The following is a 24,070-nucleotide window of genomic DNA, read 5'->3' as shown; positions in this document are numbered from 1 at the left end:
TATCGTCGTTCTGCACGCCGTCGAATGGCACAAGTCTTTCAAGTTCAATGTTGAAATCCGTTCGGTTTGATGACAGCGTTGATGAACACTTGGCAGCTTCAAGTGCTTCTGCGATGGTGTCGTCGATGTCGCCGGCGAAATCTCCCCCACACGCTTCTTCCATAATCGACGTAAACATAGTTCAGTCAGTGGTCTTCAAGATACCACGAGAGAAAGACCGAGTGAGTCCACTAATCGTTAAGTAGGTGGGAATGTGATCACCCCCATGAGTTTCGATGTCACATAACCATTTAACATGCGATGTGATGTTCCGTGACACCAAAGCCAAGTCCAGGCAGCTGCTGTATGTAGGACCCCGCAGATACGTCGGGCTACTATCGTTCATGATGCAGAGGTCATAATCAGAGGCAAGCGACGCAACATTCATTCCCCTGGAGTTTATCTTGGTGCTTCCCCAAAGCAAGTGGTGCGCATTGAAGTCCCCAGCTGATGACCCAGGGGCCATCAGTTTCGTTTAATGTGTATTTCAGTCTTTCAGAGTCAAACCGCCTTGATGGGATGATGTAACAACCAATAAGAGTAAAGGCCAATTTGTTCTTTTTGACGCGAAGTCATATACGTATTGGTTGTAGTCATGAGGCTGAACAGCATGCGAAACATAGGTCAAGTCCGTGTGGATGTAAATGAGAACGTTGTTCCGTTGATCGCATGTGGAAGAAGCAAAAGCTTCGTAACCAGTCTGTAGGGCTTTGATACGTTTGGTTCAAAAATAACAAGTATAGGGAACCGATTCTTCAAGAGAAATTGGCGCAAATCCAAGATGCGGGACTTCAAGCCTCTGGCATTCCATTGAAAAATCGTCGCACTTCTAACTTCAGTGCGAAAAGAAAGTACTGGGTGAGCCATGGTGCTTAGTACTGGCTTGCAAGTACTGGATTCAGTGCATCCAGTATTTGCAATACGCTTTCAGCTGTTGGTGTCTGCAGCTTGTTCAGTAGCATGCGAATCGTATTCATTAGGGATCGCACCATTATAACCGCTTGCCGATCCTGTTAATTCAGTCAATTCACCGGCAGGAGATGCCCGGGATGGTCGACTTCCATCGGCGTGAAGCGATTCTGCTGGTGGTTGCCGTTTTGGCAACGCAGGTCAGGCTTCGGTGTCCATATTCTTCCCAGTGCCCTTGTCCTTTGCAGGCCTTTCTGATGTCAGTGGCCTGGGTGGCAGTGGAGGAGTTGACTGTGGACGTGACACGCGTCACCGACGCAGAAGCTTTAATTTCCTGAAGAACGTCGGCGACGAGAGCGTCGCTTCCTGATTTTAGCGGCGGCTTCTCGATGAGAGGAATGATCTCTTGCGATCTTTTTTTAAGATATATAGCCATTTCCTTCTTAATTTTGAGGCAATCTTTCGATGAGGCCTCATGAGATCCGTGGCAGTTTGGACATTTCATGACAGTGGCGGCACATTTATCCGCGGCGTGTGGTTCAGCGCAGCGGGGGCACACTGTTTCGTTCTGTATTTTGTATGCAGATGAGAACACTATCTTTGCTCACAGCTCTGATCTTATAATGTTCAAATTTCTGATTTACAAGCACGTTTGAATTCCTGATGCAGTGGTACGCTACAAACCAGTTATCAATTACCCCTTCTATATTATCTTTCATGCTTTTTCGTTCATCAAACAGCAAAAATATGTCTCCTAGTCTTTTCATTAACAACCAGCCTCTTACTTTATCCGATCATGTTAATTTTCTTGGAGCCATTGTCAACATTGATATTAGGTTTCATGAACACAATTGTTCAGTCTACATTAGACTATCTTTTGGCATACGTGCCCTCCTTAACAACAGATTCTACTTCGACCTCAATACACTCACATTATGCTTTTATACGCAGCCATATAAGCTACTGCATCATATAATGGGGTCGTACATACTCCGTTCACTTTTCCCGATTGATTAAACCCCAGAAACAAGCCGCTCGCATCAATAAATTCGTTCCACTTTCCCATTCTTGTTGATTTGCATATTTTGCCTTTGTCTGGCCTTTATTTTTATAAAATCTGCATAATGTTATTTAACATTCTAAGCATTTTCTCACATGTGCTCTCTAATCCTAATTCTACTTGTTTTTCTACCTATCGTAACTTATTCTTGCCTAGTATCCGCACCAATTATGGTAGATTCACTTTGCTTTTTTCGTCAGTATCATTCTGGAATAGCTTACACACACAAGTAAAATCTGTAGCTTCATTGCAAATGTAAAAAAAAAAAACTGATATAATGTTTTTAAATCATAAATAATCCCATCTACCAGTGAACGTTATAGGCAGTGTTGATATTGATGCTGTTTTGATGCAGTTATATAATTATTCCTTTTGTAATGTATGCTCTCCTTCCTTTGCTTTGCGTTTTTGCTTCGCAAATGTACCAATTTTACTTGCACAAGAGGTCCCGCCAATAGTGATTAAACCTTGGGACCTCTATGTACTATTTCTAATACAGTTAAACCTGCTTATAACGAACCTACATATAACGAATTCCTGGATATAACGAAGTTTTCTATTCCCCAGCAAATGTATTTGAGACCTCTACGTAACGAAGTGGCCGCGGGAGACCCCCTCGAAATAACGAATTTTTCCCGCCGACAACCTAAAGATTTCGCCCCATATTTTGTCATTTTTGCGCGAGCAGCAACCAGAAGCACCTTCTCCACCGCGACGGAATGCGAAGCGGCGGCGTCGCGCTTGGCGCGCTCGAATTCACGGCGACTGCGAGGCGAGAGCGAGCTCACGTGTGCGTGCGTGCGCGAGGCGGGCCTGCATCCCTGGACCCAGCGATCTTGCCGCCGCGGGCGTGACATTTCCCCCTCCCTTTAATAGACTTTAAGCGGGTAGAAATAACCAAACAGAGGTTATCTGATTGGTGGATAAATCAAGGCAGGGGTGAAATTTCACCCACCACAAAGTAGAAAATATGTTAATAGTCATGGCTAGGTGGCGTATGCCACCGCCCGGTTTAAAGGGTTCAGCCTCATCCATCCATCCATCCATCCATCCATCCATCCTTCATTCAAACCTGATCCCGCCGCTTGCTGCAGGTGGCCTAGCCCGCCAAGCCGGCACTCTCCTTTTCCAGTTGATGTTGCCGGGAAAAAGTTTTTTTTTTTTCGACGAACTGGCAGCGCCACTCTTTGGTCAGAATCGAGTACGAGCCTAAATTTGCGCTAGCCTATCGCCATCGGCATTTCAATATGGCCGCCTCCTACGCACTTCGAGCCTAGCCCCAGTAGCTTCGACCATGTGCTGTAGTACGTGTGCTTAGGCATTAGTCTACCAATTTAGTTAAACAGCGAATGTTTACAAGATAAAACTGCAATCCTTACTTCGTATAGCTGTCTGCTAATTTGCTGTCGCAATCGATGCTTTGCCTTTCGGGTTTAAACTGGGACTTTTTTGTTCATCGCAACTTTAGTGTATTGGGATAGATAGATAGAACAACTTTATCGAAAAATAAAACGCTCAATGGGTGGAGCCCCTAGGCAAGGGCCCCACTGGCTTCCGCGCGCCGTCTTGGATGATGGCCCTTTGGACCTCTTCTTGCGAGTAAATCTTGAGCGATAGTTGTATTTCTGTATGAAAGCATGATGTGCGCGGTGCTGTAAAGGATTTTTTTTTTTTTTTTTGCTCTCTTTTCGCCACAGAAAACGGGTGCGCATTACAATCGAGGGCGCATTAGAATCGAGTAAATACGGTAAGCGTTGCTTTTTCGAATTTTCGTGCCGAACCTGCATATAACGAAATCCTCTTCATAACGAGGTTTTTCGGGAATTTGTCAATTTTGTTATATCCAGGTTTAACTGTATATGTAATAAATTTGAATTCGAATTTGACTTGCCTGTGCTCCGCCAATTCGTTGGAGGAAAAGGGTGGTCAGGGCATTGGAGCAACGATGATTGGCTCGAATGCGATGCCAACGTTGTGTCATGGCTGGAGAAAGTTCAATCCAAGGCAGACGAAGCAGCAACATTGGAAGCGATGCAATGCAATAGCCTGAATAGTCTTGTTCGAAGATGACTGATGCCGATAGTGCCAAACAACGCAGGCGTGTGACCGAGAATCCCAAGCAGTAATCAGTGCGTTTGGCACTTAAGTAAACATATACCTTCAAATACCACTGAGTGATAACCGTCTCAGCATCTGGGTTCACAAGTCGTGGGAAAGTGTGCACATAGCCACGTGGCACAATGTTCCCGCATATATACCTCAATTAGTGTAACATGAAGAGCCAAATAATTTTTAGTCCTGCAGAAAACAGCGAGACTCCCAATTAGCACAAATCTTATAACCTTCCTCCCAAGATGCACTTTATTCTAACTAAGTTTCACCTTGACATGCCCTATACTTCTGATACGACATACTCTTGGTTATCCAAAAGAAGATGGACAAAGCTTTGGTAGTTTCCCACTTGTATCTATACACAAATGTTACCACAGAAATATCCAACATCCGCAACAAATTTCATTGCACCAGCTCCAATGGTTCTCTCAAAGAATTTTGTCCACATTTTAAGGACGTTCTTCACAGTATGTTGTCACAATAACCACTCCGCTGTAATATTATGAAGTAACAGTCTTGCAGCTTTCTACAAGAATAGGTGCAGCCAGTGCTTATCCCATGTTTGATTACGGTCTAAAGTTTCCAGCTACATTATTAGCTCTGGCTGAATGTTGATATTGCAGACTTTTTCCGTTCCCACGACATTCAATTTTCATCCAAAAACCTGTGAGAAACACGTTCAGATCAATTCAGCAAATTTTACGAACCTGCAGGAAGCAAAGAGGACGTGCTCCCTGATCCAACACCAATGATAGAACAAATTAAAAAATTTAATTATGGGGTTCTACATGCCTAAACCATGATCTTATTATGAGGCATGCCGTAGTGGGGGACTCCGGAATAATTTGGACCACCTGGGGTTCTTCAATCTAAATCGAAGTATACGGGTGTTTTCACATTTCGCCCCTATCAAAATGCAGTTGCTGTGGCCGGAATTTGATCCAACCTTGTGCTTAGCAGCCCAACACCATAGCCACTAAGCAACCATGACGGGTCAATGATAGAACATTACCCTTACTAATTTCACTCTATTGGCAAATAAATTTACCTTGTGCAAGAGGACGCAGACCTCTCAATAGTGCTTGAACGATGTTGACAATGAACTCCTATGCACAATGCTGACTGATAATGCTAAATGGAGAATGAGCTAAACTCCAGTGGTACCATATCTCGCATGTACAGTTATAGTGAAGACATCCCATGAACCCTTCCGTCTTTTTACATAAAGTGTTAAGTAAGCATTGCCAGTACAATGCAAATTTGGGAGATTCAAGGAACTGAGAATTCTCTGTTACCAGTTATATCCGGTGTCTAGTCGCAAGGAATAATATGTTCCCTTCGTGTGCTAATGCTGTTTGTGTTTTAAATGTTCCAAGCTTGATTCTTTCCTTGTGCAAGTGTTATGGATTATACTGCTCTTGAAAAGTTTTTTTTTTTTCTTTTTCTTCTCTACATGCTGTTTATACGTGCTCATGTAAAATGGCATTTGTCCATGGAGGGACTTCTTTTCTTCCTCCACAAACTGCACTTCTGAAGCGCCTTCTCCATTGAAACAGTCTTCAATCACAATCGCACAAGAAGAATCTTATTACAACACCGTGCTAGAGAAGCAGCAGTTTCTGGTCACCACACATGGTCACATGATCTGTGCGAGGATGCAAGTTTTTTGGCATCATTTACTGCGTGGTTATCACTCCAATGGCTAGTGAAACATCCAGCTTTTATCGTGATTCGGCTGGTTCTCCATTCTACGACGCAGCGCACTCATAGACAAGCTGACGGTGCCATGAGTGACGAATGCGGAGTGTCAGGAGCGGTTGGATTGCAAAGGGTGATGTTGATGATGACTGCAAGGCATTGTGCAAACTTGTAAGCTTTTTTTCTTCCTCAATACTCACAATCATGAAACCGCACACCTAAGAACACAAACACCAAGGGTGTCGCGAAAAAAAATTTTTCAATTTATTCTCTTATTCAGGAGCGCCACAGCCGCTATTGCCGCAGATACCCGCACCGGTAAAATTTCGCAAACAATCATCCCACATGAGCACTATGACCGGGATGGTCCCGCAAGTGCGCACGGTAAGTAAAGAGTAAAACCGGGTCCGCAACAGCCGGCAGCAAAATGAAGTTGCGACAATTGCCTTCTCTACATATATAAAGTGCATGAAGAACAAGAGATCTATATATACTGAACCAGTGCATGCGAGCAAGCAGTAGAGGGGCCAGCCAGCAAGCAACTGGATGCAATCACCTTTCCCACTTTTCTGTGCGTAATCTTAGGTGCATCGGACAAACATCCGGTTGCAGTCGTTTTTGATACGCCTCCTAACGTGGCCCGAAACAGGCGCATGCAATAATTTCATGCCACCCTTCGCACCTCTCCCAGGTGGCCCTACTCGATCTTCGACCAAAAGGGGCCTAACAGCATGATTAACCATCAAACCTCCCCGTAGCTGCTATGGCCGGTGTCCTGGGCATGCCGGCGCGCCGCTTCCTGGCCCACGAGTCCGACGTCGCATACGAGGCAGCGCAGCGTGAAGTTGCGCACGTCAGTGTACTGGCGACTGGCCTTGGCCTCCTGTGCCAGCTCAAGCGCCAGCGCCAGCAGCGCCTCCTCGCGGGTCGAGAAGAGCGTACGCACGGGCCGGCCCGGTTCTAGTGGTTCAAGTACCAGCGGGTCGTAGTGGATGCCGTCGTAGAGAAGCAGCAGCCGCTGGTCGAAACCCTTGTCAGCACCAAAACGGTGCAGCCGGCCACTTTGTGCGTCTACCGCAACCATCTCAACGTTGTAGTGGCGGCTCAGCACTGATAGCTCAATGGCACCACCCCAGTGCTCCTCATTCAGGATCCACGTGCAGTACTCGCGGTTTGGACGCCCCAGGAACGCTTCCGTGTACGTCTCTCGGTCGGCCGCCACACTGTCGGCAATCACCTGGAAATCACCATGCAACAATCACCATGCGTGTTCAATACAGCACATGCACGTTCTCTGGCAAGTTACTGCTTCCTTAGCGAGATTTGCACCACATCTAACACATCCATGCACCAAGAGAACCCACATACAACTCGCTGAATAATTTTCTAAAGGTTTCTATGGATAGAGGAATTGGGGTGGCGAGCGCAAACGTTGTCTGTCGGCCTATGCTGCATTTGTGCAGCGTTTTCAGAAAAACACTAAGCCCAAATAATTACAAAGTTGCTATTATTGGCTAGCTAGCAAGACTGCATAAAAATATATGTATGGTTTGAAAATACCTATTAGCTGCAAACAGAGGAACAAAGGCATCAGGCTGAATCTCTGAATATACCCAGTTGAATCTCTGAATGTTCTAAGTGATTTGCACTGTTTGAAGTAAAATTAGGAGCAGGAACCATAGTGAGGTATGCATTGGTGGGCCTCTGTACAGGGAAAACACAATGTCAGCGGCAAGATTCTACATCTTCAGCAGGAGTCTGTAAGGAAAACATTAGCCGGCAGTGCAGTGTTTAGCATGTGGCCTGAAAGGTTTTACAGATCTGTAAGGATTTCTTAGAACAAATAGCTATTAAGATATGGGTTCATTAACTTTACGCCGTGGCTGCACGCATTCTATGGGCCAATGAGAGTGTCGCCAATCCCAAGAAAACTGCCGAAGCTCACGAGGCCTGCCTTGCCCAAATGCACGATTCATACCGTGCCCACCAGGAGCCACAGGACGTTGAGCCCAACACACAGAGTCGCCCAACACAGATGCGTGACTAAAGAGCCTTCTGAACAATGCAACTAGCATCCCTTATGTTGCAGGACGACCAAGGAGACTCGATGGGCATCACAATAGTGCGTGGAATACGATACCATTAAGATACAAATTAAGTGAATAATAAGCGTGCAAAAGAGACAGAATAGAGACGTATAATCAACATTCAATCATCGAATCACTTGAACAACCATGTACATCAACCTTGTTTTTTTTTAGCGCCAACACTTGGTTGACTTTCCCTATTTCTTGTTCTTAGTAGAATATCGCAAACAGACGCAGAACACATGGACACCCTGTGTCTCCACTTGTTTACACTCCTTTACAATGAATCTGTACCAAATGTCCCAGCTCTCTACTCTCTTTCAGTCTTCCCCCCCCCTCGCCCGCTTATTAGGACGTGCTGAGTCATGCATCAATATGGTCGCAGCGTATTAATCCTGACCTTGAGCAAGATGATGGGCACTTTTAAGCAGGCACAACCAGCCTGCATGCTGGCTTCTGTTGTGAAGCCAGCATGCAAGCCCACAGAGTTTCACCGAGACCACGGCTTGATAAGGACGCTCGCTTCATGGCGACGGTCAGGTGTAAATGCCACGTCACTCATGGACGTCTACTAAAGGCTTGGCAATTGCACTATTCCTCTTCCGCAGTTCAGTTCGGTTTTTGAAGTGAAATTGTCCAGATGTCATTGTGATGAAGAAAGTAGCAGTGTGAGCCTTTTGGATGTCTGGAACCGCTTATGCTCGGATGAGTGGCTTAAAATAGTGCATTAGGATCAATCATCTTCACTCTGTGCCAAGCACGCTGCCTTGGCACAGCTCCAGTAACACAGTCATCCATAGACACCAATGTGTGCGATGCTGATGGAAGCAAAAGTGACCGAGAATATTACTGGCGGCATTTCGGAAAGGACTCGTGTGGTCTATGCACTGCGGGCGGGCTTCTATCTTCATGATTTCATTTATTTCGAAACTCTGCTTGCCTATCTTAAAATATATTGAGTTTTTTACAGCTTTCTCGTGAGTTCAGTGCACTATCACTTTCACGAGATTTTGTGCAACCTGGCACCAGATGCGTTGGCGTATACAGCTGCCAGCGTTTCTGGTGCTATGCCAAGCTCGCTATCTTTGCACAGTGCCAGGAACGCTCTTGGCTGCATACTGAGGCATGTAAAATCTCATGAAAATGATCATAGTATCTCTAAAGGTGACCTCCCTAACAGATACCGCACCTGTGGGCTTGGTATCTGTGGCCAATGAAATGAAAATGGTGATGGCGTGCCATTTTCATTACGAAAGCTCAAAAAAAAAAAAAAAAGTTTCCTTACGTGAAGGTCTGCACGATTTGTTTTTTCTAATCGCAAACATGGGGGCCAGCTGTGTTTTCTTTTTTAATATAGATCAGGTGCATGTAACATTCAGGCCACTTTTATTGTCTTACTTTAAAGGGGTCCTGAACCACTTTCTATCATAGTCGAGAAACACATTTGGCATTAAAACAGACTATTTCAGAAATATATTGCCACAGGAATTACTTCAATGCGTTCAGCAGAAGTGGAGTGATTGGCAAAGATCACCGGTGATCCCGTTCGCAGTGCTCCCACTCCTTCACTGCCTTGCACTGCGAAGGCTACGGGAGAGTAGGGTAGTGCCCACAACACTGACTACTCAACGTCAGCATGGCGCGCAATTCAAATTTGATTTTAGATGTACATAGATGCCACAACTTTAGATTTTGGTGCGTACGACACGCCAAGCTCAGAAGCTATCTCTCAGTTTATGGTTGAGTTCATGGTGTCTCATCCCTTTCCTGTGCTACAGTGTACTAAATAGCTACGCGTGGCTATTCTCGCACTGAGTGACATGAGTGGCACATTTCTTTTCACACTTATCTCTACGACAATCACACAATTTCCAAGGGTCGAACAAGCTTCATCTTTGTGTTTGCTCTTGCAAATACATCTGCAGCGTGCACATCGGCTAAGCGATGGATGCCCCACTCCAGACAGGATTTCAAACGTAACGGGCTTCGACCAAGATGGAGATACACCTCGAGGGTGTGCAACTTGGAAAGCAGACAACCTGTTCGGCAGATGTTGGCGCTCGAACCTTGAGTCACGTCACCCACAGATACCAATCAGAGCATGCTGTTGTCCTCAGCAAGCCGCAGGAGCTCGGCAAGCGCCCACGATGCGGCCCCCCGCGGCCTCCACAGTATCTACGCTATGCTGCAGACACAGCTACATGCAACTGTAGCAGCTAACTTTGTGCACGACAGGGCTGGAGTGCATGCTTGCACCCATTTGCTCCCGTCTTGCCGTGCTACGTGATGCGGACCAGCTTTGTCCTGCACCAGCTTGACCAATGAATAGTACCCACACCCAAATTGCACATTTTGTGCAATAGCTCAACACGAAGCTAAGTCAGCCAAGGTGTCTAGCCAGGAGTGGCCAAGAGTAAGCACGCGCTGGCAAGCGTACATCTGGTTTAACCTTAAGTTTCGCGTGTTTCAAGGCTAGTTGAGTGTTCAAAACTAATAGAAATTAGTGAGACCCGATGGCTACGACCCTGATAAGCTGTGTGGCCAAAGTTTCATTCATACACCACGCATTAGCAGACAATAGCCAGCAATAGTACGATAGTCATACTTACAGAACTATGTAATTCCTGTGGAAATTCGAAACACAGATTTTTGTTTACTTCAGCGATTTGGCCAATAGCAGCCGCGTATGGGAATCTGCTATGTGATGAAATATGGCAGCCCGAAAAGAGTTAGAAAGTTTCTGTTGAAAAGAGAGTGTTAGAGAAAAAAGTGACCGTGCTCCATTTGCGAGCTCCACGTGCCACGCATGATTGCAAAATTCGGCTGAGGTGTTCACAGCAAGCAGCATATCCTATCCGCTCTTTTTTCACCAAGCCCGAACGGTGGTTCAGGAGCCCTTTAAACCTGTGAAAATTGGGTGCGCATTAGATTTGGGGGTGAGTTAGAATCATGTAAATAGAGTAGTACATTTTTTTAGACACTAAAACTTCACTGTAGGCTTTCTTATTAAAAATTAACAATTGACCACAGAGTTTTTTCCTATCCAGCCATAGATCATTAACTTGCATGCATTATGGAGCGACTGGTCAAGCATTGTAGAAATAACTAAGGCTATGATGCAACAGACCCTGAAAACGCAACATTTTATGATAATGTTTTGAAGCTTGGTAGGTGTGCCCCAGAAGACATGAATACTAACAGGTGCTCAGGGTGCGCAGCTGTTACTGTAATATGCTGTGGCTATTGCTGTGCTGCACTGTGGATTTTTTTCTAAATGTTAACATATAAGCCAGAGTATAAGGTCGGCCCAGAATATAGGCCAGCCCCTATATAGGCCAACTTCTATAGGTGACGCCTAAAATGAGACCACTTCAAAACACTGTGAATGTCATAGAACTGACACATGTTAACAAATATTTCTAGTTGCACATAAATTTTTCGTGGACAAGCAATGGCTTGTATTTGCACTGCAAACATACTCACATATGAGACATGACAACACTTTCAATCTAAACAAAATATATGCTCTTAATTTCTTCTAGAAAGTCACTTACAGATGCTATTCTCACAAATACTCATCTTTATTTATTGCATTGCCTATCCGTCATCCAAGCTCCAGTCTGCGTGACTGTTTTCGTATGAAAAGAGGGCATACGAACGGCACAGGTCTCATTCATCAGAGCTATCTCCACTTTCATTGGATGATGACTGCTTCTGGCTCTCCACTTCCCGCAGAGCGTCGTTATCTGTTCTGTCAAAGGCATTGCTGATAAAGCACTTTTCTGAAATGCCAAACTGGCGCTGAGCAGCCTTGTTGCCTGCTGGGTTCAGCAAACTCCAGAACTTTCATTTTGAAAGCCGCTGAAAATTAGCGTCGCATTCCGCTACATATCTTGAAAGACATGCACCACAGAACACAAAAGTCACACTGACCACGTAACACAGAAATGTCGACGGGAACCAACGCAACAATATGTGGTTACGCATTCGCGAACATGGACGCCAGAGGTTACCAGACGATAACTGAGAATCTGCTAAAGATCGGTATGTAAGATGAGGGGCGACTTGAGCTTCTCTTTCTTTTTTTTTCTTTGGGAAAAATCTCAATGTATATTTCGGCTTATGAAGTACGTTTTATATTGCATCAGAGACTTTTATTATTACTACAACCTTTTGATGAAACTTTATTTCAAGTGCAGTCGTCTCAAGCGCTTACACCAAGTATACCCAAAGGGATGGGAGCTCACCTGGCGTAGGGCAGCACTGGCGCCTGAATCATACTCGCCACCCGAGAGGGCCAAGTACACGCTGGTGAAGAGGCAGGAATTGTCCGCCGGCACAGGACGCTTGACCAGAACGCCCGGCAGTGGCTCCTCCTCAGAGTCTTTGTTCTCCTTCTGCTCTGGCTTGTTGTGCGGTGGCAGCATTTTGTGCTCCTTGTGGTGCTCCTTTTTCTTTTTGGGCGTTGCTGCGGTTGCCTGCATGACGCAATCACCACACAAAGACTGCTCTGATATGCTGCAAGCACAAGGTATATCATGCGCAGAGGAAGCAGGCGCCACAATTTTTGTTGCGAGCCTCTCACATGGCGGGGGTTCTCAACCATGAATGGACATCATGGAAATCTGGGCAATGTGGCATTTGTTCACACTAAGGTTGTGCAAATATTCGAAAGTTGTCGAATCTAATGGGCGAATAATTGATTTGCGAGCCGCATGTTTGCTATTCGATCTTTAGAATATTTAATCGATGTGGAGACCTGCGCTGTGCCGCATTTCGCGTATGCAGCGCTTGTGCTCGATTACGTGCAAGCAGGTGTGCCGTGGACAGGCAAACCCTGCTGATGTGAACTTCGTCTCTGTGAGCACTTCTGCCCTGCCAAATGTGCTCCTCGACGTCATACTAATGCAAGGATTGCAGCATCGGTCACGACCGATCGAAACGATCATGCGACGCGGAGAGAGGGAACGGCAACAAAAGCAGTGCATATTTCGGAAAGTGCAAAAGCATGTGCGAGGGCATGTAGATCACATTAGATACGTGGCGACGAACTTAACGCTGCTTCAACAATCTTGTGGCCACGACACTACCACAATTGTTTGTCGCTCACCAACTGCTTTTCTACAGATGCTGCTGCTGCCGCTCCTGGGACAGTTGCTGTCGCTGCCTGCAGTACAGCTGACCGACACCCGTGCCGACGATCAGCGCATGAGTACTGTACCTTGCATGGACAGCCCGCCAATCTGCCGCAATTATCGAGTCTGCTGCATCACCCGCCGCTGATTCTGGACAACTTCATGCTGCTCGTCGGACAACATGGGCCGACAATATCTACACAGCCTCCTCAAAAGCACGCACATTTGGACGAAGCTTCGGGCCACGACACTGCCACAATTGTTCAGCGCTCACCAACTGCTTTTCTACAGGTCAGTTACTATCAAACTCACTGTTACCGTAGCAATAATGTTTGCCTTTTGGCGGTGTCGTGGCTACCCAGCCATTTCAAACGGTCTTGCACTGCTCTTGTTTATGTTTTGCGATTGTTGCTTTTGAGTGGAGATGTTGAGGAAAATCCCGGACCTATAACAAAAGGCTCAAGAAGAGAAGTTAGATGCTGTCGCCGACGCTTTGAAGCGTCTTGAAGCCAGCAACGCAAGTCTTCTCGAATCAATAATGAAAGTTCTAAATATGCACGCAGCACTCAAAACAGACCTCGAAAGTCTAACCAAACATGTACAGGAACTGGAAAACAAATTAAAATCTGCTTCATCAGTTGATGCCCCAACAACTCTCGAAAGTGGCTTTTCTAGCATCATTAACAAAATTGATAACCTAGAAAACCAGTCGCGTAGATCAAATGGTTTGTTTTATGGTGTTACCTTTACAAACGAATCCGAAAGCTGAGAAAGTTCAGAGCGACTTATGCATGAATTCTGCCGTGATGAGGTTGGTGTCACTGCGACTTCCATTGCTAGGGCACACCGTGTGGGCCGTTTTTCGACTGAAAAAGCGCCCCATTATAGCTAAGTTCTTCAACGATAAAGAACTTGAGGCTATTTTAAGTAAAGGCAGCAAGCTGAGGGACACAGGTTTCAGCATAGGACGTGGCTATTCCCAAGCCATTCATGATAAACGCTGCCAACTTCTGTAATTCTCTCGATTGATATCATAAAAAACAAGGTGACCGCATGCGCCTAACGTTCGACAAGCTGCGTATCAATAATGATACTTATGTGTGGGATGTCGCGGTTAGCCGTGCTGTGCCAGTTCATCATCCCACCACAGTATGACCTCTGTCGACAGATAAGGCATCTTCGCCAGTGACTGCGTCATTTTCGCCTAATGTGTGTCCTAATTTAAAGAGTAATACCAATTTCCTGTTCACAAACATTAGAAGTGTTGTTTCCAAAACTGTCGCCCTTTCTTCACTCATAGATTCTACGTGCGCTTCACTTCTAGTATTGGCTGAAACTTGGCTAGACGATACCATTCCGGATGATAACATTCTTTTCAGTGAATCTGAATTTTGCTTTTTTCGGTGCGACAGAAAAAATAGAAAAGGGGGTGGTGTCCTTATAGCCACAAAGAAACAATTATCTGCTGTTCCCCTCGCTGTTGCTACTTTCCTTGAATGTCTATGGATATGGTGTAAATTCATAGTTACTGATGTTATTGTTGGTGCTTTCTACCGGCCGCCCGATATGTCTGATGGATTTTCTGGCGAATTCCATAGAATACTCAGCGACTTACATGTGCATTTCCCTAACTCTATTTTCCTCGTATTTGGCCACTTTAATTTTCCAAACATTAAATGGCTCACTCTCTGTGTTAATTCCAGTGATAAAGAAGCCCACACCTTTCTTCCTTCTTGCTTAGATTTTTCTCTTGCTCAACCTATTATTAGTCCAACCCGTCGAATAACCCTGACATTCTTTCTGATATACTGCATTTAAATGGTTTATCCGATCACGACATTATCACCGGGTGCATCACGCATCCATTCACTCAAAAGAAAACTACCATTAAGCGAATTCATTGCTACAATCGCGCTAATTTTGAGATGATTAACTCGGAACTACACACCTTCTCTGAGAACTTCCTGGCTCAGTATTCATCACGCAGAATTGAACTAAACTGGTTGTCGTTCAAAACCACTTTGTCTCACCTTGTTGATAAGTATGCGCCAATCGTCACCATCGACATCATAAAAATTCAACTTGGTTCACACATCGTCTTCGTCGTCCTAATAATAAGAAAAAACGTTTGTATCGCCAAGCAATGACCACAGGTCTCCTGTTATCATGGAACAACAAGTACAAGAATTGCGATAAAAAGAGTATCAGTCCCTGCTTAAAACAATCCGTCGTAATTTCTTCAGTCACGACTTGTCTACTATGTTAACCAATAATTCTCATAGATTCTGGCGCATCATCAATCCGAGTTCCTATCCTGATATAGTGCTAATTAATGCTGACGGAGAACCAGTCACTGAAACTGAGTGTTCGCAGCTTCTTAACGATGCATTTTCACCAGTGTTCACCAATGAAGATAAAACTTTTTCGCCAATATTAGAGCCATTGCCTAACATTTTCATGCCAGAAATTGTCATCAGTGAATCTGGTATTCTTGCCCTGATGAATAACCTCAAAATTACAACTAGCTCTGATCACCTTGGTTTCAATAATAAGATACTTAAAAACGCCTCTCTAAACATTTTTCAAGTGTTATCAGCCCTGTTTTCACAATCATTATCATCTGGCATTATGCCTCATGACTGGCAAATAGCAAAAATAATACCAGTTTCTAAATCGGGTGCAGTGGACTTTGGAGGCAGCCCTAGCTATATTTATTTATTTAGCCCCAAAGGGCTATCTCAATGTGTAATAATAATATGGAACTTAACAGTACACAGTGCTCCATCAGTCGTATGTCAATTTGGTGTGAAACAACCATTGCGCTTCACCGCAACTTCACTACTCCAAGAGCCATAGCAAAATGGCTTCTCATCACACAGCTTGAATGCTGTCTTACGCAACCTGTGTAGCAGAGCCATGAAAACTCTGGCACAAAGAGGCATATTTAGAACATGGAGGGACTGGTGGACTGGGGCAGCTTATAACAGGCAACTTAGGGTTGCCTAACGATATGGATAACAGGAAATGGAAAATATAGCTCATAGCAGCAGGAAAAGAACATGACTGAGTGATGACTAATTCAGTTACTTTTTTTTTAAATGCAGTAGACTTGCTGCAAGGCATATGTACAAAACATTAGCAAAACGTGTAAATAAAGGCATGTGGCCATGTTTGACGCAGGTACTAACACAATAAATTCGCACTCTAGTTGTCCGTTATCCAATGGGTAAAGTCCTCCGGGACATTTGGCTTTAGTTTGGCCTCCCTAAGCAATTTGTGCCTAATGTTTTTAGCACCAGGACACACACTGGAGATGAAAACTGTCCGCTGGACGCAGATTGAGTTAGAAGATAGGCGAGCTAGACACGGAAGCTATTATTAGAAAGTACTGGCAAAAGCCACAATCCTCCTGTATGGATTTAGCCATGTAGTGCACACTGTATCATTAATGCTACAGTGAGTTAGATACTTCAAAATTTTGATTTAAGCACTTTAATTCTGGGGTTTTACATTGAGCAACATTGTAGCAGGAGACTTTGGTTAATTTTGAACCCCTGGGCTTCTTTAACGTGCACCCACTGCATGGTACACAAGCGTTTTTGCATTTCCGCCCCATCAAAATACAGCTACTGCGACTGGGATTGGATCCGGTGCCCTCGGGCTTAGCAGCACAACACAAATGCCACTATGGCACAACAACGGGTATGATTTAAGCAATGAAAGTTCCAGTTGCGGATAGTTTAGAAAAGCAATTACTAATTAATTTATTAGTAAGTGCACTAATTAAGTTGTTACTCAAATAATGTTTATTGTTTTTTATGCGTTCCTTTTTTTTTTTTGAACAACTGTACTTTCCATTGCCAGAAATAAAAGCGAACAAGTTCTTTTTAATTCCCCTGTGGAACAGTGTCCGGGCATTTACGGGGTTAATCTGCCTGATGATTGCAAGGGACAACGTACAGCGGGTTGTTCACGACGAGCCTCGACAATGAGTGTGTCACCGGACCGGAGGGGCAGCGCGTCGAGGCGGCGCTGCGGGTCAGCACAGTCCAAGGGTCGCGGAGGGGCATCCGACAGCAGCAGGCGCATTGAGGCCGGTGGCACACCTGTCAAGCTGAACAGGCAGCCCAGCAGCTCCTCCACCGTGCTGTCGACGTTCAGAGTGTCCAGCCGGAACTGGCCCTGAGCGCTTTTCACCCGCAGGACCAACGGGGAGGACGCCATACCCTGCCTAAATGCGAGAGGACGGCGTCAGTGCTTTGCAAACTCCTCTTGTCAGTCCACCCGGTCTTGCAGGGACAGGGTGGACTGACAGCTTCCTTCAAGGCGTTTTCAATGTAACCAAAGCAACACATAAGCCATGAGGGATGCCGCAGAGAAGGATGAATTTCGACCAAATGTGTTTCTTTAACGCTTTCTGTGTCACTAACATACCGGTACGTTTCCACTGTGTCACTGATGTACCCGTAAGTTCACCACACTCCAGTGTGGACAACACTAAGAGTGCATTTGTCATTATCCGCTTCATTTCTTTCCCTTCTGAATAACCGAAAATAAACTTGTGTTCATTTTATAATAACCAAGAAAAAAGCTCGACATTGGGGGTTCGTGTTCTTTGACAAAACATGACACTGAAAAAGTTAATCTGCACCCAAAGCACTGTACACAAGCATTTTTGCATTGCACCACTAACCAGCATGAAGCCACTGATGCCGGGAATCAAACTTGTGATTGACAGTCTGCAGCAGCAGACTGCCATAGCCATTGAGCCTTTGTAATCGTTAGCGAAAATGCGATAAAGGCATTACTACTTGTAAATATTGTTACGGCGAGAAACTATACACAGGAGATATACTTATGAGACAAGTAGCATGCTACCACCAGCACGTGCAAACTCAAGGGCGGCTACACCCAAGCACTGACCTCCCTGACCAAGGCATCACAACCACTCGTGGCAATATGAAAGCAGCCTTACAATTGGCCACTGCTCATCAGTCTGGTCATTTTCGTACTTGCACCCTGCTGCCCTTACTATGTAGACCAGGGGTTGGCAATCGTTTAGATCAGGGGTCTTCAAACTTTTCGGCCAGAGGGCAGGAATGACAATGGGTGGCAGTGTCACGGGCCAGAAAATAAAGAATTAAGTAAATATTAGTGAAAATAAATCTTAAACATATCTAACAGTACTTGGCATAGGCTAAAATTTTCATTCCAATTAAATAATGTGCTTTACTGAAAGAATTTTGTATTTTAATTATTTGCACCGACCTTCTGGATTAACGTACAAAAAAGGAGCAAAATATATATTTTAGGATTAGAATTTTGCTTGTACCGCCAAATCTCTGTGGGTATATAGATTTTAAATAACATCAAACACTGGTGGTGGCAAAGAAGCTTGTTCACATTTCCCGGTAGCGTGCTGTTTAAAAAAAAATTATTTCGTTTTTTTACAGTCATCCTGCAAGCCGTTATCAACAAGACATTGAGGCGGTCTGGGATGCATCACCATTCTTTACAATGGGTCCTTTGTTTCGCTGGTGTGTCATTACCGCAACGTTGGTATTTCTACCAATTCATGTTGACTTTTGTGCATAATGTTTACATTTCAGTAGTGTAGAAGTGTAGGACAGAGAGCACTTGTGTTGTTTCATTTTGCTATCTGTCCTGTGTGTATCTTGCTATTTTATCCTCAACAATGGTAGACCTTCAAGAGTTGCAAGACGACTCATTTAAGTTGGAGTATAGACTTATTTTCATAAAACGAGACTAAATGTTGCGTGGCTTCGCATTTGAAAAGCTGCCCCATTTTTTCTTTCTATCCTGTATGATCGGAGCCATGCAACCTTAATTCCAATATATGTTGCGGTATGCAATTTGTGAATAATAATCATTGCCGTATTCTACAGCTTACTCTTTAAGAAAATGAGTTACATCAAGCGATATCTTCAGGTGTGCAATACCTTCAGGTATGCGATATCTTGAGACATGGGGGTTTTTCGTGTTTAAGCGATTTCCAAGCCGGACTTGGTCAACCAGCGCGAACTCGTCGCCCGGGCCCGGAGGGCGATCCAAGCCAGAGGGTTCCTGGAATAAGGGACCCTCCCACCTCGACTGCCAAGTCGCTGCTTCAAATAAAGGTTTATTCATTCATTCATTCATTCATTCATAAGCGAATTAACCTCGCTGAAAGATTAATTTCCACTAAGCCTCTAACAAATTACTCTATAGTTATAGTTGACCGACTTGTTAAGCCCCCAAAATTGGGCCTTTCATCGTATGTAGTTATAATTCAGCGGAATGCGGTGTTGGCCTAGTTGGTTCATGCTTAAAGTGTGGTTCTGGCACAGCAGAACTAAGCGGGAGGAAGGGACAGAAAGAGCGCCAACCTGCAACTCAACAGAGAAGCCCACATTTTATACAAACAGGATTCACATACGCAAAACCATCAATTGCACTACACATGTAAAAAAAACAGCATTACCTCTGTGCAAACTGACAAGACATGCACGCCAAGCCTTTTTTTTGTGCTGTGCAGTCGGTACAGTTTACGAGACTGAGTTGCAGCTGAGTATATATCGGCCAAACTGGATGTTGCATAACGACTAATTAAGGGAGCATAGCTTATAGATGAAAAATGAAACAAGTTCACATTTGCCTTTTCATTGTGCTTCCTGTGGCTGTGGCCGCAGTTTAGGGACATGCGTCTGCTAGGTAAGAGCCAGGATTTGCTGGAAGCATATTACATAAAGAAAAAGGGTGATGCTTGTGTCAGTGTCCCGTCAGTGTCACTGCACAATAATGAGTACTAATTTTTAGATTCACTATGGCGATTTGTAACTTATTTTTTATCTTGATGGCATGTCTTGTCGGTTTGCACGGAGATAATGTGTTTTTTTACACGTGTAGTGCACTTGATGGTTTTGCGCATGTCAATACTGTTTGTAAAAAATATGGGTGTTTCTGTGTAATAAATTCAGTTGCAAGTTCGTGCTCTTTCTGTCCCTCCTCCTTTCCACTTATTACTGCTTTGCCAGAACCACCCATTTCAGTCAACATTCGACTTTCCAGCTTGACAGGCTCTAGATAGGAGGTAATTTTCAGTTTTATGCATAATTACTAACATCACATTACGATAGAGCAGAGGCATTGAGAAGAACGGCCCACCTGTGGGCCGGCCATCATCGGCAAGACCGCCACCGGCCGAATGCGGCCCGTTGGCCGTAGTTTGAAGACCCCTGGCTTAGATCAATGAGCTGAGTAGCCATAACGAAGCCTTGGATGCAACAGTTGGCAAGACACCATGTCAAAAAGAAAAGCTAAAGCACTTACACATGGGTGACATTGATATACAAATGTAACAACACGCTTACTTTGTGACATGCGACAAACTATTGTAAATATTTCAAATCGTTTAGGTTAGTTTGACAATTCAATTAATCATAAAGCAGTGATAAAGCTATAGTATCACGTGTGACAAGGGCAACATGATGCTGCCTCGTGGACTGCAAGTTGCCAAACCCTAGCATATACCTTGCATGTAAAGGCATCGCTGAGCCTAAAGGGCACAGGAAATAATAACAATAGTAATAATAAAGAAGCGGCATGCTTGAAGAGAAGGAGCATGGAAACAGGGATATGTTGCTACTTCACAAAGGACATGTAGATGTAAAGGACAAAATGTGAACAAGAAATTTATATAGGTGCCCAATGGGTTCAAGTCTAGGTTAGAAGAGCATAGTCTGACCAATGCCGAAGGAACTGCAATGGCATCACACTGCAAACTGACAAAACTGCTATCTACATGCTTATGAACATAGCATTCTGCACTGTCTATGTGAACAACCTTTCTGAGAAATAATGTTCACTGATTGCATTGGAAGAAGACAAGAGCCCAGTGACACGACATCCTCAAACTGCTGCCAATGCACTCAAATTGGAAAATCAATTCCAGGTAATAAGCAGCATACATTGGTGAGAAAAGCTTGAACGTTATCACACAGACCTGTGGCTGTGTTGTCCCAAAAAAATGAAGCAATTTTTTGATGTCATTACAGAGGACTGAATAGTCTTATTTTTAACCTGAGACGTCCACAAAATTCAAGATGAACAAAGAAGCTTGTGATTTACTGACAGCCATAACAGTGTGAAACGAAATGAAAAAAAAAAATAGAAAAAGAATAATTTGTAGTTAGGTTTGTAAAACATATACACGTAATGCATGCAGCTAACACAATGAATAGATTCATTTCTGGCACCAATCTTGGGGGATGCAAGTGTTTCCAATTTCAGATTATGTACTTTTATGCATTTGAGCACTAGTATCCTGGTGCTCTACACTAGAACACTAGTAGGAGCACGAGGTGATGTCACCAAAAAGTAATATGGCACGTGCCTGTGCCTCAACTGATTCACAACATGCAATGGGCCATTCAATAAATATTCAGCCAGTGACTACTGAGCAGGAAAAAATATGGTATGTTTTGTCTGGTCGCCTGGATGCACATGCACGAGATACTGGAAACCTCAATAGTGCTAAAAGGACAGGGTTCCCAGAATGATCGACCAACTAGCCTGAATCAATGCCTTGGTCAAATGCCCGAGACGACCAAGCTACAGCACACATTTTACTGATCGAAGACATCAGACCTATGTCATGTTTTCTAAAGTTGAACCATATACAAATAAAAGGAGTGAATCTCATGCATAATCATTTGGCAAGCACTTACTGCAAATTGGTTCAGAAGTCTGATGCCTTGCCTTCAGCCATTCAGGGTGATCAGGCTGCAGCGGGCAGCCGATTAACTGCAAGCAAATCATTAAAAGTAGTTATTGCCGGTACGAAAACTTGTGTGTGGGACTTCTGCCAGGATAAAATTTGTCGCTTAACTTATTTCGATAGTCGTAGTTTTCACTGAGCACTTTCTCTGTAGTACGTTTCGCAATTAAAATGTTATACGTGCTGTCACGAAACAGTAACAAAAGTAAAAAAGTCCTTTGAAGTTCTAACGAGAACGACGACCCCATGTCGCCCGCAGATGGCAGCTGTTTCAGCGGCGGTGCAGACCTGCACGGGGTTATCACACGGCAACAGCTCTCAGCACAAGGTAAACATAACCATTTTGCACATACAAAACTAACGGCTACGCATATTTTTTCGAACGCCCAGCGTGCAAAAAAAAAATTACCCGTCACACGCCACTCGACCGAGATAAAAGTGCAACTCCGCTTCGCTCTGCCTCAAGTGCAAGCGTGTCTTGGCGGGTAATTCTTTTTCCTTTTGACGATGTTTAGAACAGGAACGGAGTTTTTCTTAGTAAGCGCATACTTTAGGCGTCTGACATTGAACAAATTCCACCTAAACAATGGAGCCGATCGCAACAAGACGAGCATTTGAGCAAGGGGGAAAAGCAGCAAAAGAAACGTGCCGTACTTAGTGGTGAACTGTTTTCCTGCAGAGTCCCAAACACGCATTTCACATGCGCAACGGCGCGTCGGTGTTCACTGAGGCATCGGTCACGGTGGACTCTGCTCCGCGAGTACATGGTCCCCTTGACTTGAAACACAGCGTATACTACAGGAAGCTCGTGCGCAGCTTTGAAGCGCGACAAAACTTTGTCTAGGACTGGATGTCGCCCTGGGTCGCCTGTTTGCGGCGTCCCCTGCGATCGCAGAAGTATTTGCTACCGCGCGGGCATCGCCCTAGTGCACGTATTGAAGGCCAAATGCACCCATTTCGCACGGCGCACGAGGTAGACTCACCTGTCCAAGCTTGCAGCACGTCTTTTAAAGGGCCGCAAGGCAGAAGAAACGGGGGAAATTTAAGCCACTGAGTCATGGTCTAGCAAATGCTTGCTGATTTGTCCGTGAGCTCAGCCCCAGCTTCGAGGCCGGGCGCCATGTTTATCGCACTGCGAGGGCGCTCGTGTTGCTCATGTGCCTCTCACGAGCACGAACTCCTGCTCACGAGCGCGGAAAAGCGTCCAACCATAGCCTCCTCTATACTTTTGGAGGAGGCTATGGTCCAACCATGGGTCCAACCCTCCAGCCGACTTCAAAATCTCCCTTACACGAGCGACCAATAGCTTGCATATAAATGAGTGACAAACGATCGTGAAAACAAGTGTATGTGCTCCCATCATTACAGCGACTTCTAGTAACCACCTAGTAACGTAGAGCAATGCGTACAGCAATGCATAGAGCCAGCTAGGGCGACGAAACGTGCTTCATATGAGAAAATAATGACTTGGTGCACGAGTCGGCATTCGATACGCATGAAATGTGCGAACCACAGAATATAAAGAAACCAGCAAACTACGAACGCGCTCATGCTGTGTACTCGTTCAACAACTCATTAGAGTGCGTACAGAGTTTTGGCTTTATGAATAATATATAATTATACCAAGTTAAATACTTTACGACAAATGCTGCTGCTGCGATGCGAGAGAAGATTAAAGAACTAAAAAAGAAACAAGATACGCGGCGGGCGTCACCAGCCGCGCTGCGGCGCCTCTGTCGTCTGTCATCGTCTGCTATAGTGTGCTGGAATGTTCTAGTACACTCTAGTAACGTCTTGAGTCTAGTCTGCTATTTAAAGGCGCACAACGGTGCTGCGCGTCTGAGTTTCTTCTCGGTTTGGCGGCGTTTCCAACGTAGCACTTTTTCGATATTTTACGTGCTATCATGTAGCACTTTTTTAGCAAAAATACAGTACATCTATCAGCAACGTCGGCGTTCTCAAAACTGCAACACGCGCTCACATTTTCGAAGGCGTCTTTCTGGTGTGTTCCATCAACGGCAGAAAAACGTTCCGCCACCATCTTAATACAATCGCCTCCGACAAGAGGAATCGGCAGTTCAACGGTTCGGCTATGTTACGTGACGATCAACTGGCAGTGGTTAATAAATAGCACAACACCTGCACCGAGACAAACGGCTGTCGACATTGTGTGATAGAGTACGCACGACCTTCGCCCCAAAAGGCCCCGTTTATCTCGGTGGCACTACGACATTGATTGCGCAGCATTGCAGAC

The 24,070-nt window shown here is 44.8% G+C and overlaps 1 protein-coding gene across 1 annotated transcript; it reads right to left on the bottom strand.

The window, feature by feature from the left end:
• Positions 1-6,060: 6,060 nt before the first annotated feature.
• Positions 6,061-22,964, bottom strand: LOC119430915 (ubiquitin thioesterase OTU1). The gene is made up of 5 exons (XM_037698380.2): positions 22,800-22,964; positions 21,767-21,842; positions 17,001-17,271; positions 12,153-12,383; positions 6,061-7,055 (listed from the first exon to the last, which is right to left on the bottom strand). Exons 3-5 carry the CDS (start codon positions 17,262-17,264, stop codon positions 6,561-6,563), a joined length of 990 nt encoding a protein of 329 aa, XP_037554308.1. The 5' UTR covers positions 17,265-17,271; positions 21,767-21,842; positions 22,800-22,964; the 3' UTR covers positions 6,061-6,560.
• Between the last annotated feature and the right edge of the window lie 1,106 nt (positions 22,965-24,070).

This window comes from Dermacentor silvarum, chromosome 10, assembly GCF_013339745.2.
Source record: "Dermacentor silvarum isolate Dsil-2018 chromosome 10, BIME_Dsil_1.4, whole genome shotgun sequence".
Classification (NCBI taxonomy): domain Eukaryota; kingdom Metazoa; phylum Arthropoda; class Arachnida; order Ixodida; family Ixodidae; genus Dermacentor; species Dermacentor silvarum.
Note: the sequence above shows the minus strand (reverse complement) of the source record. Positions and strands in the feature narration are given on the sequence as shown.

Excerpts from the sequence above, each read along its gene's own strand:
- LOC119430915 (XM_037698380.2), bottom strand. The coding sequence starts at position 17,264 with ATGGCGTCCTCCCCGTTGGTCCTGCGGGTGAAAAGCGCTCAGGGCCAG. Across the intron at positions 12,384-17,000 it reads CTCGTCGTGAACAACCCGCT|GCAACCGCAGCAACGCCCAA; the intron begins GTACGTTGTCCC and ends TGCGTCATGCAG. Across the intron at positions 7,056-12,152 it reads CCAGTGCTGCCCTACGCCAG|GTGATTGCCGACAGTGTGGC; the intron begins GTGAGCTCCCAT and ends GGTGATTTCCAG.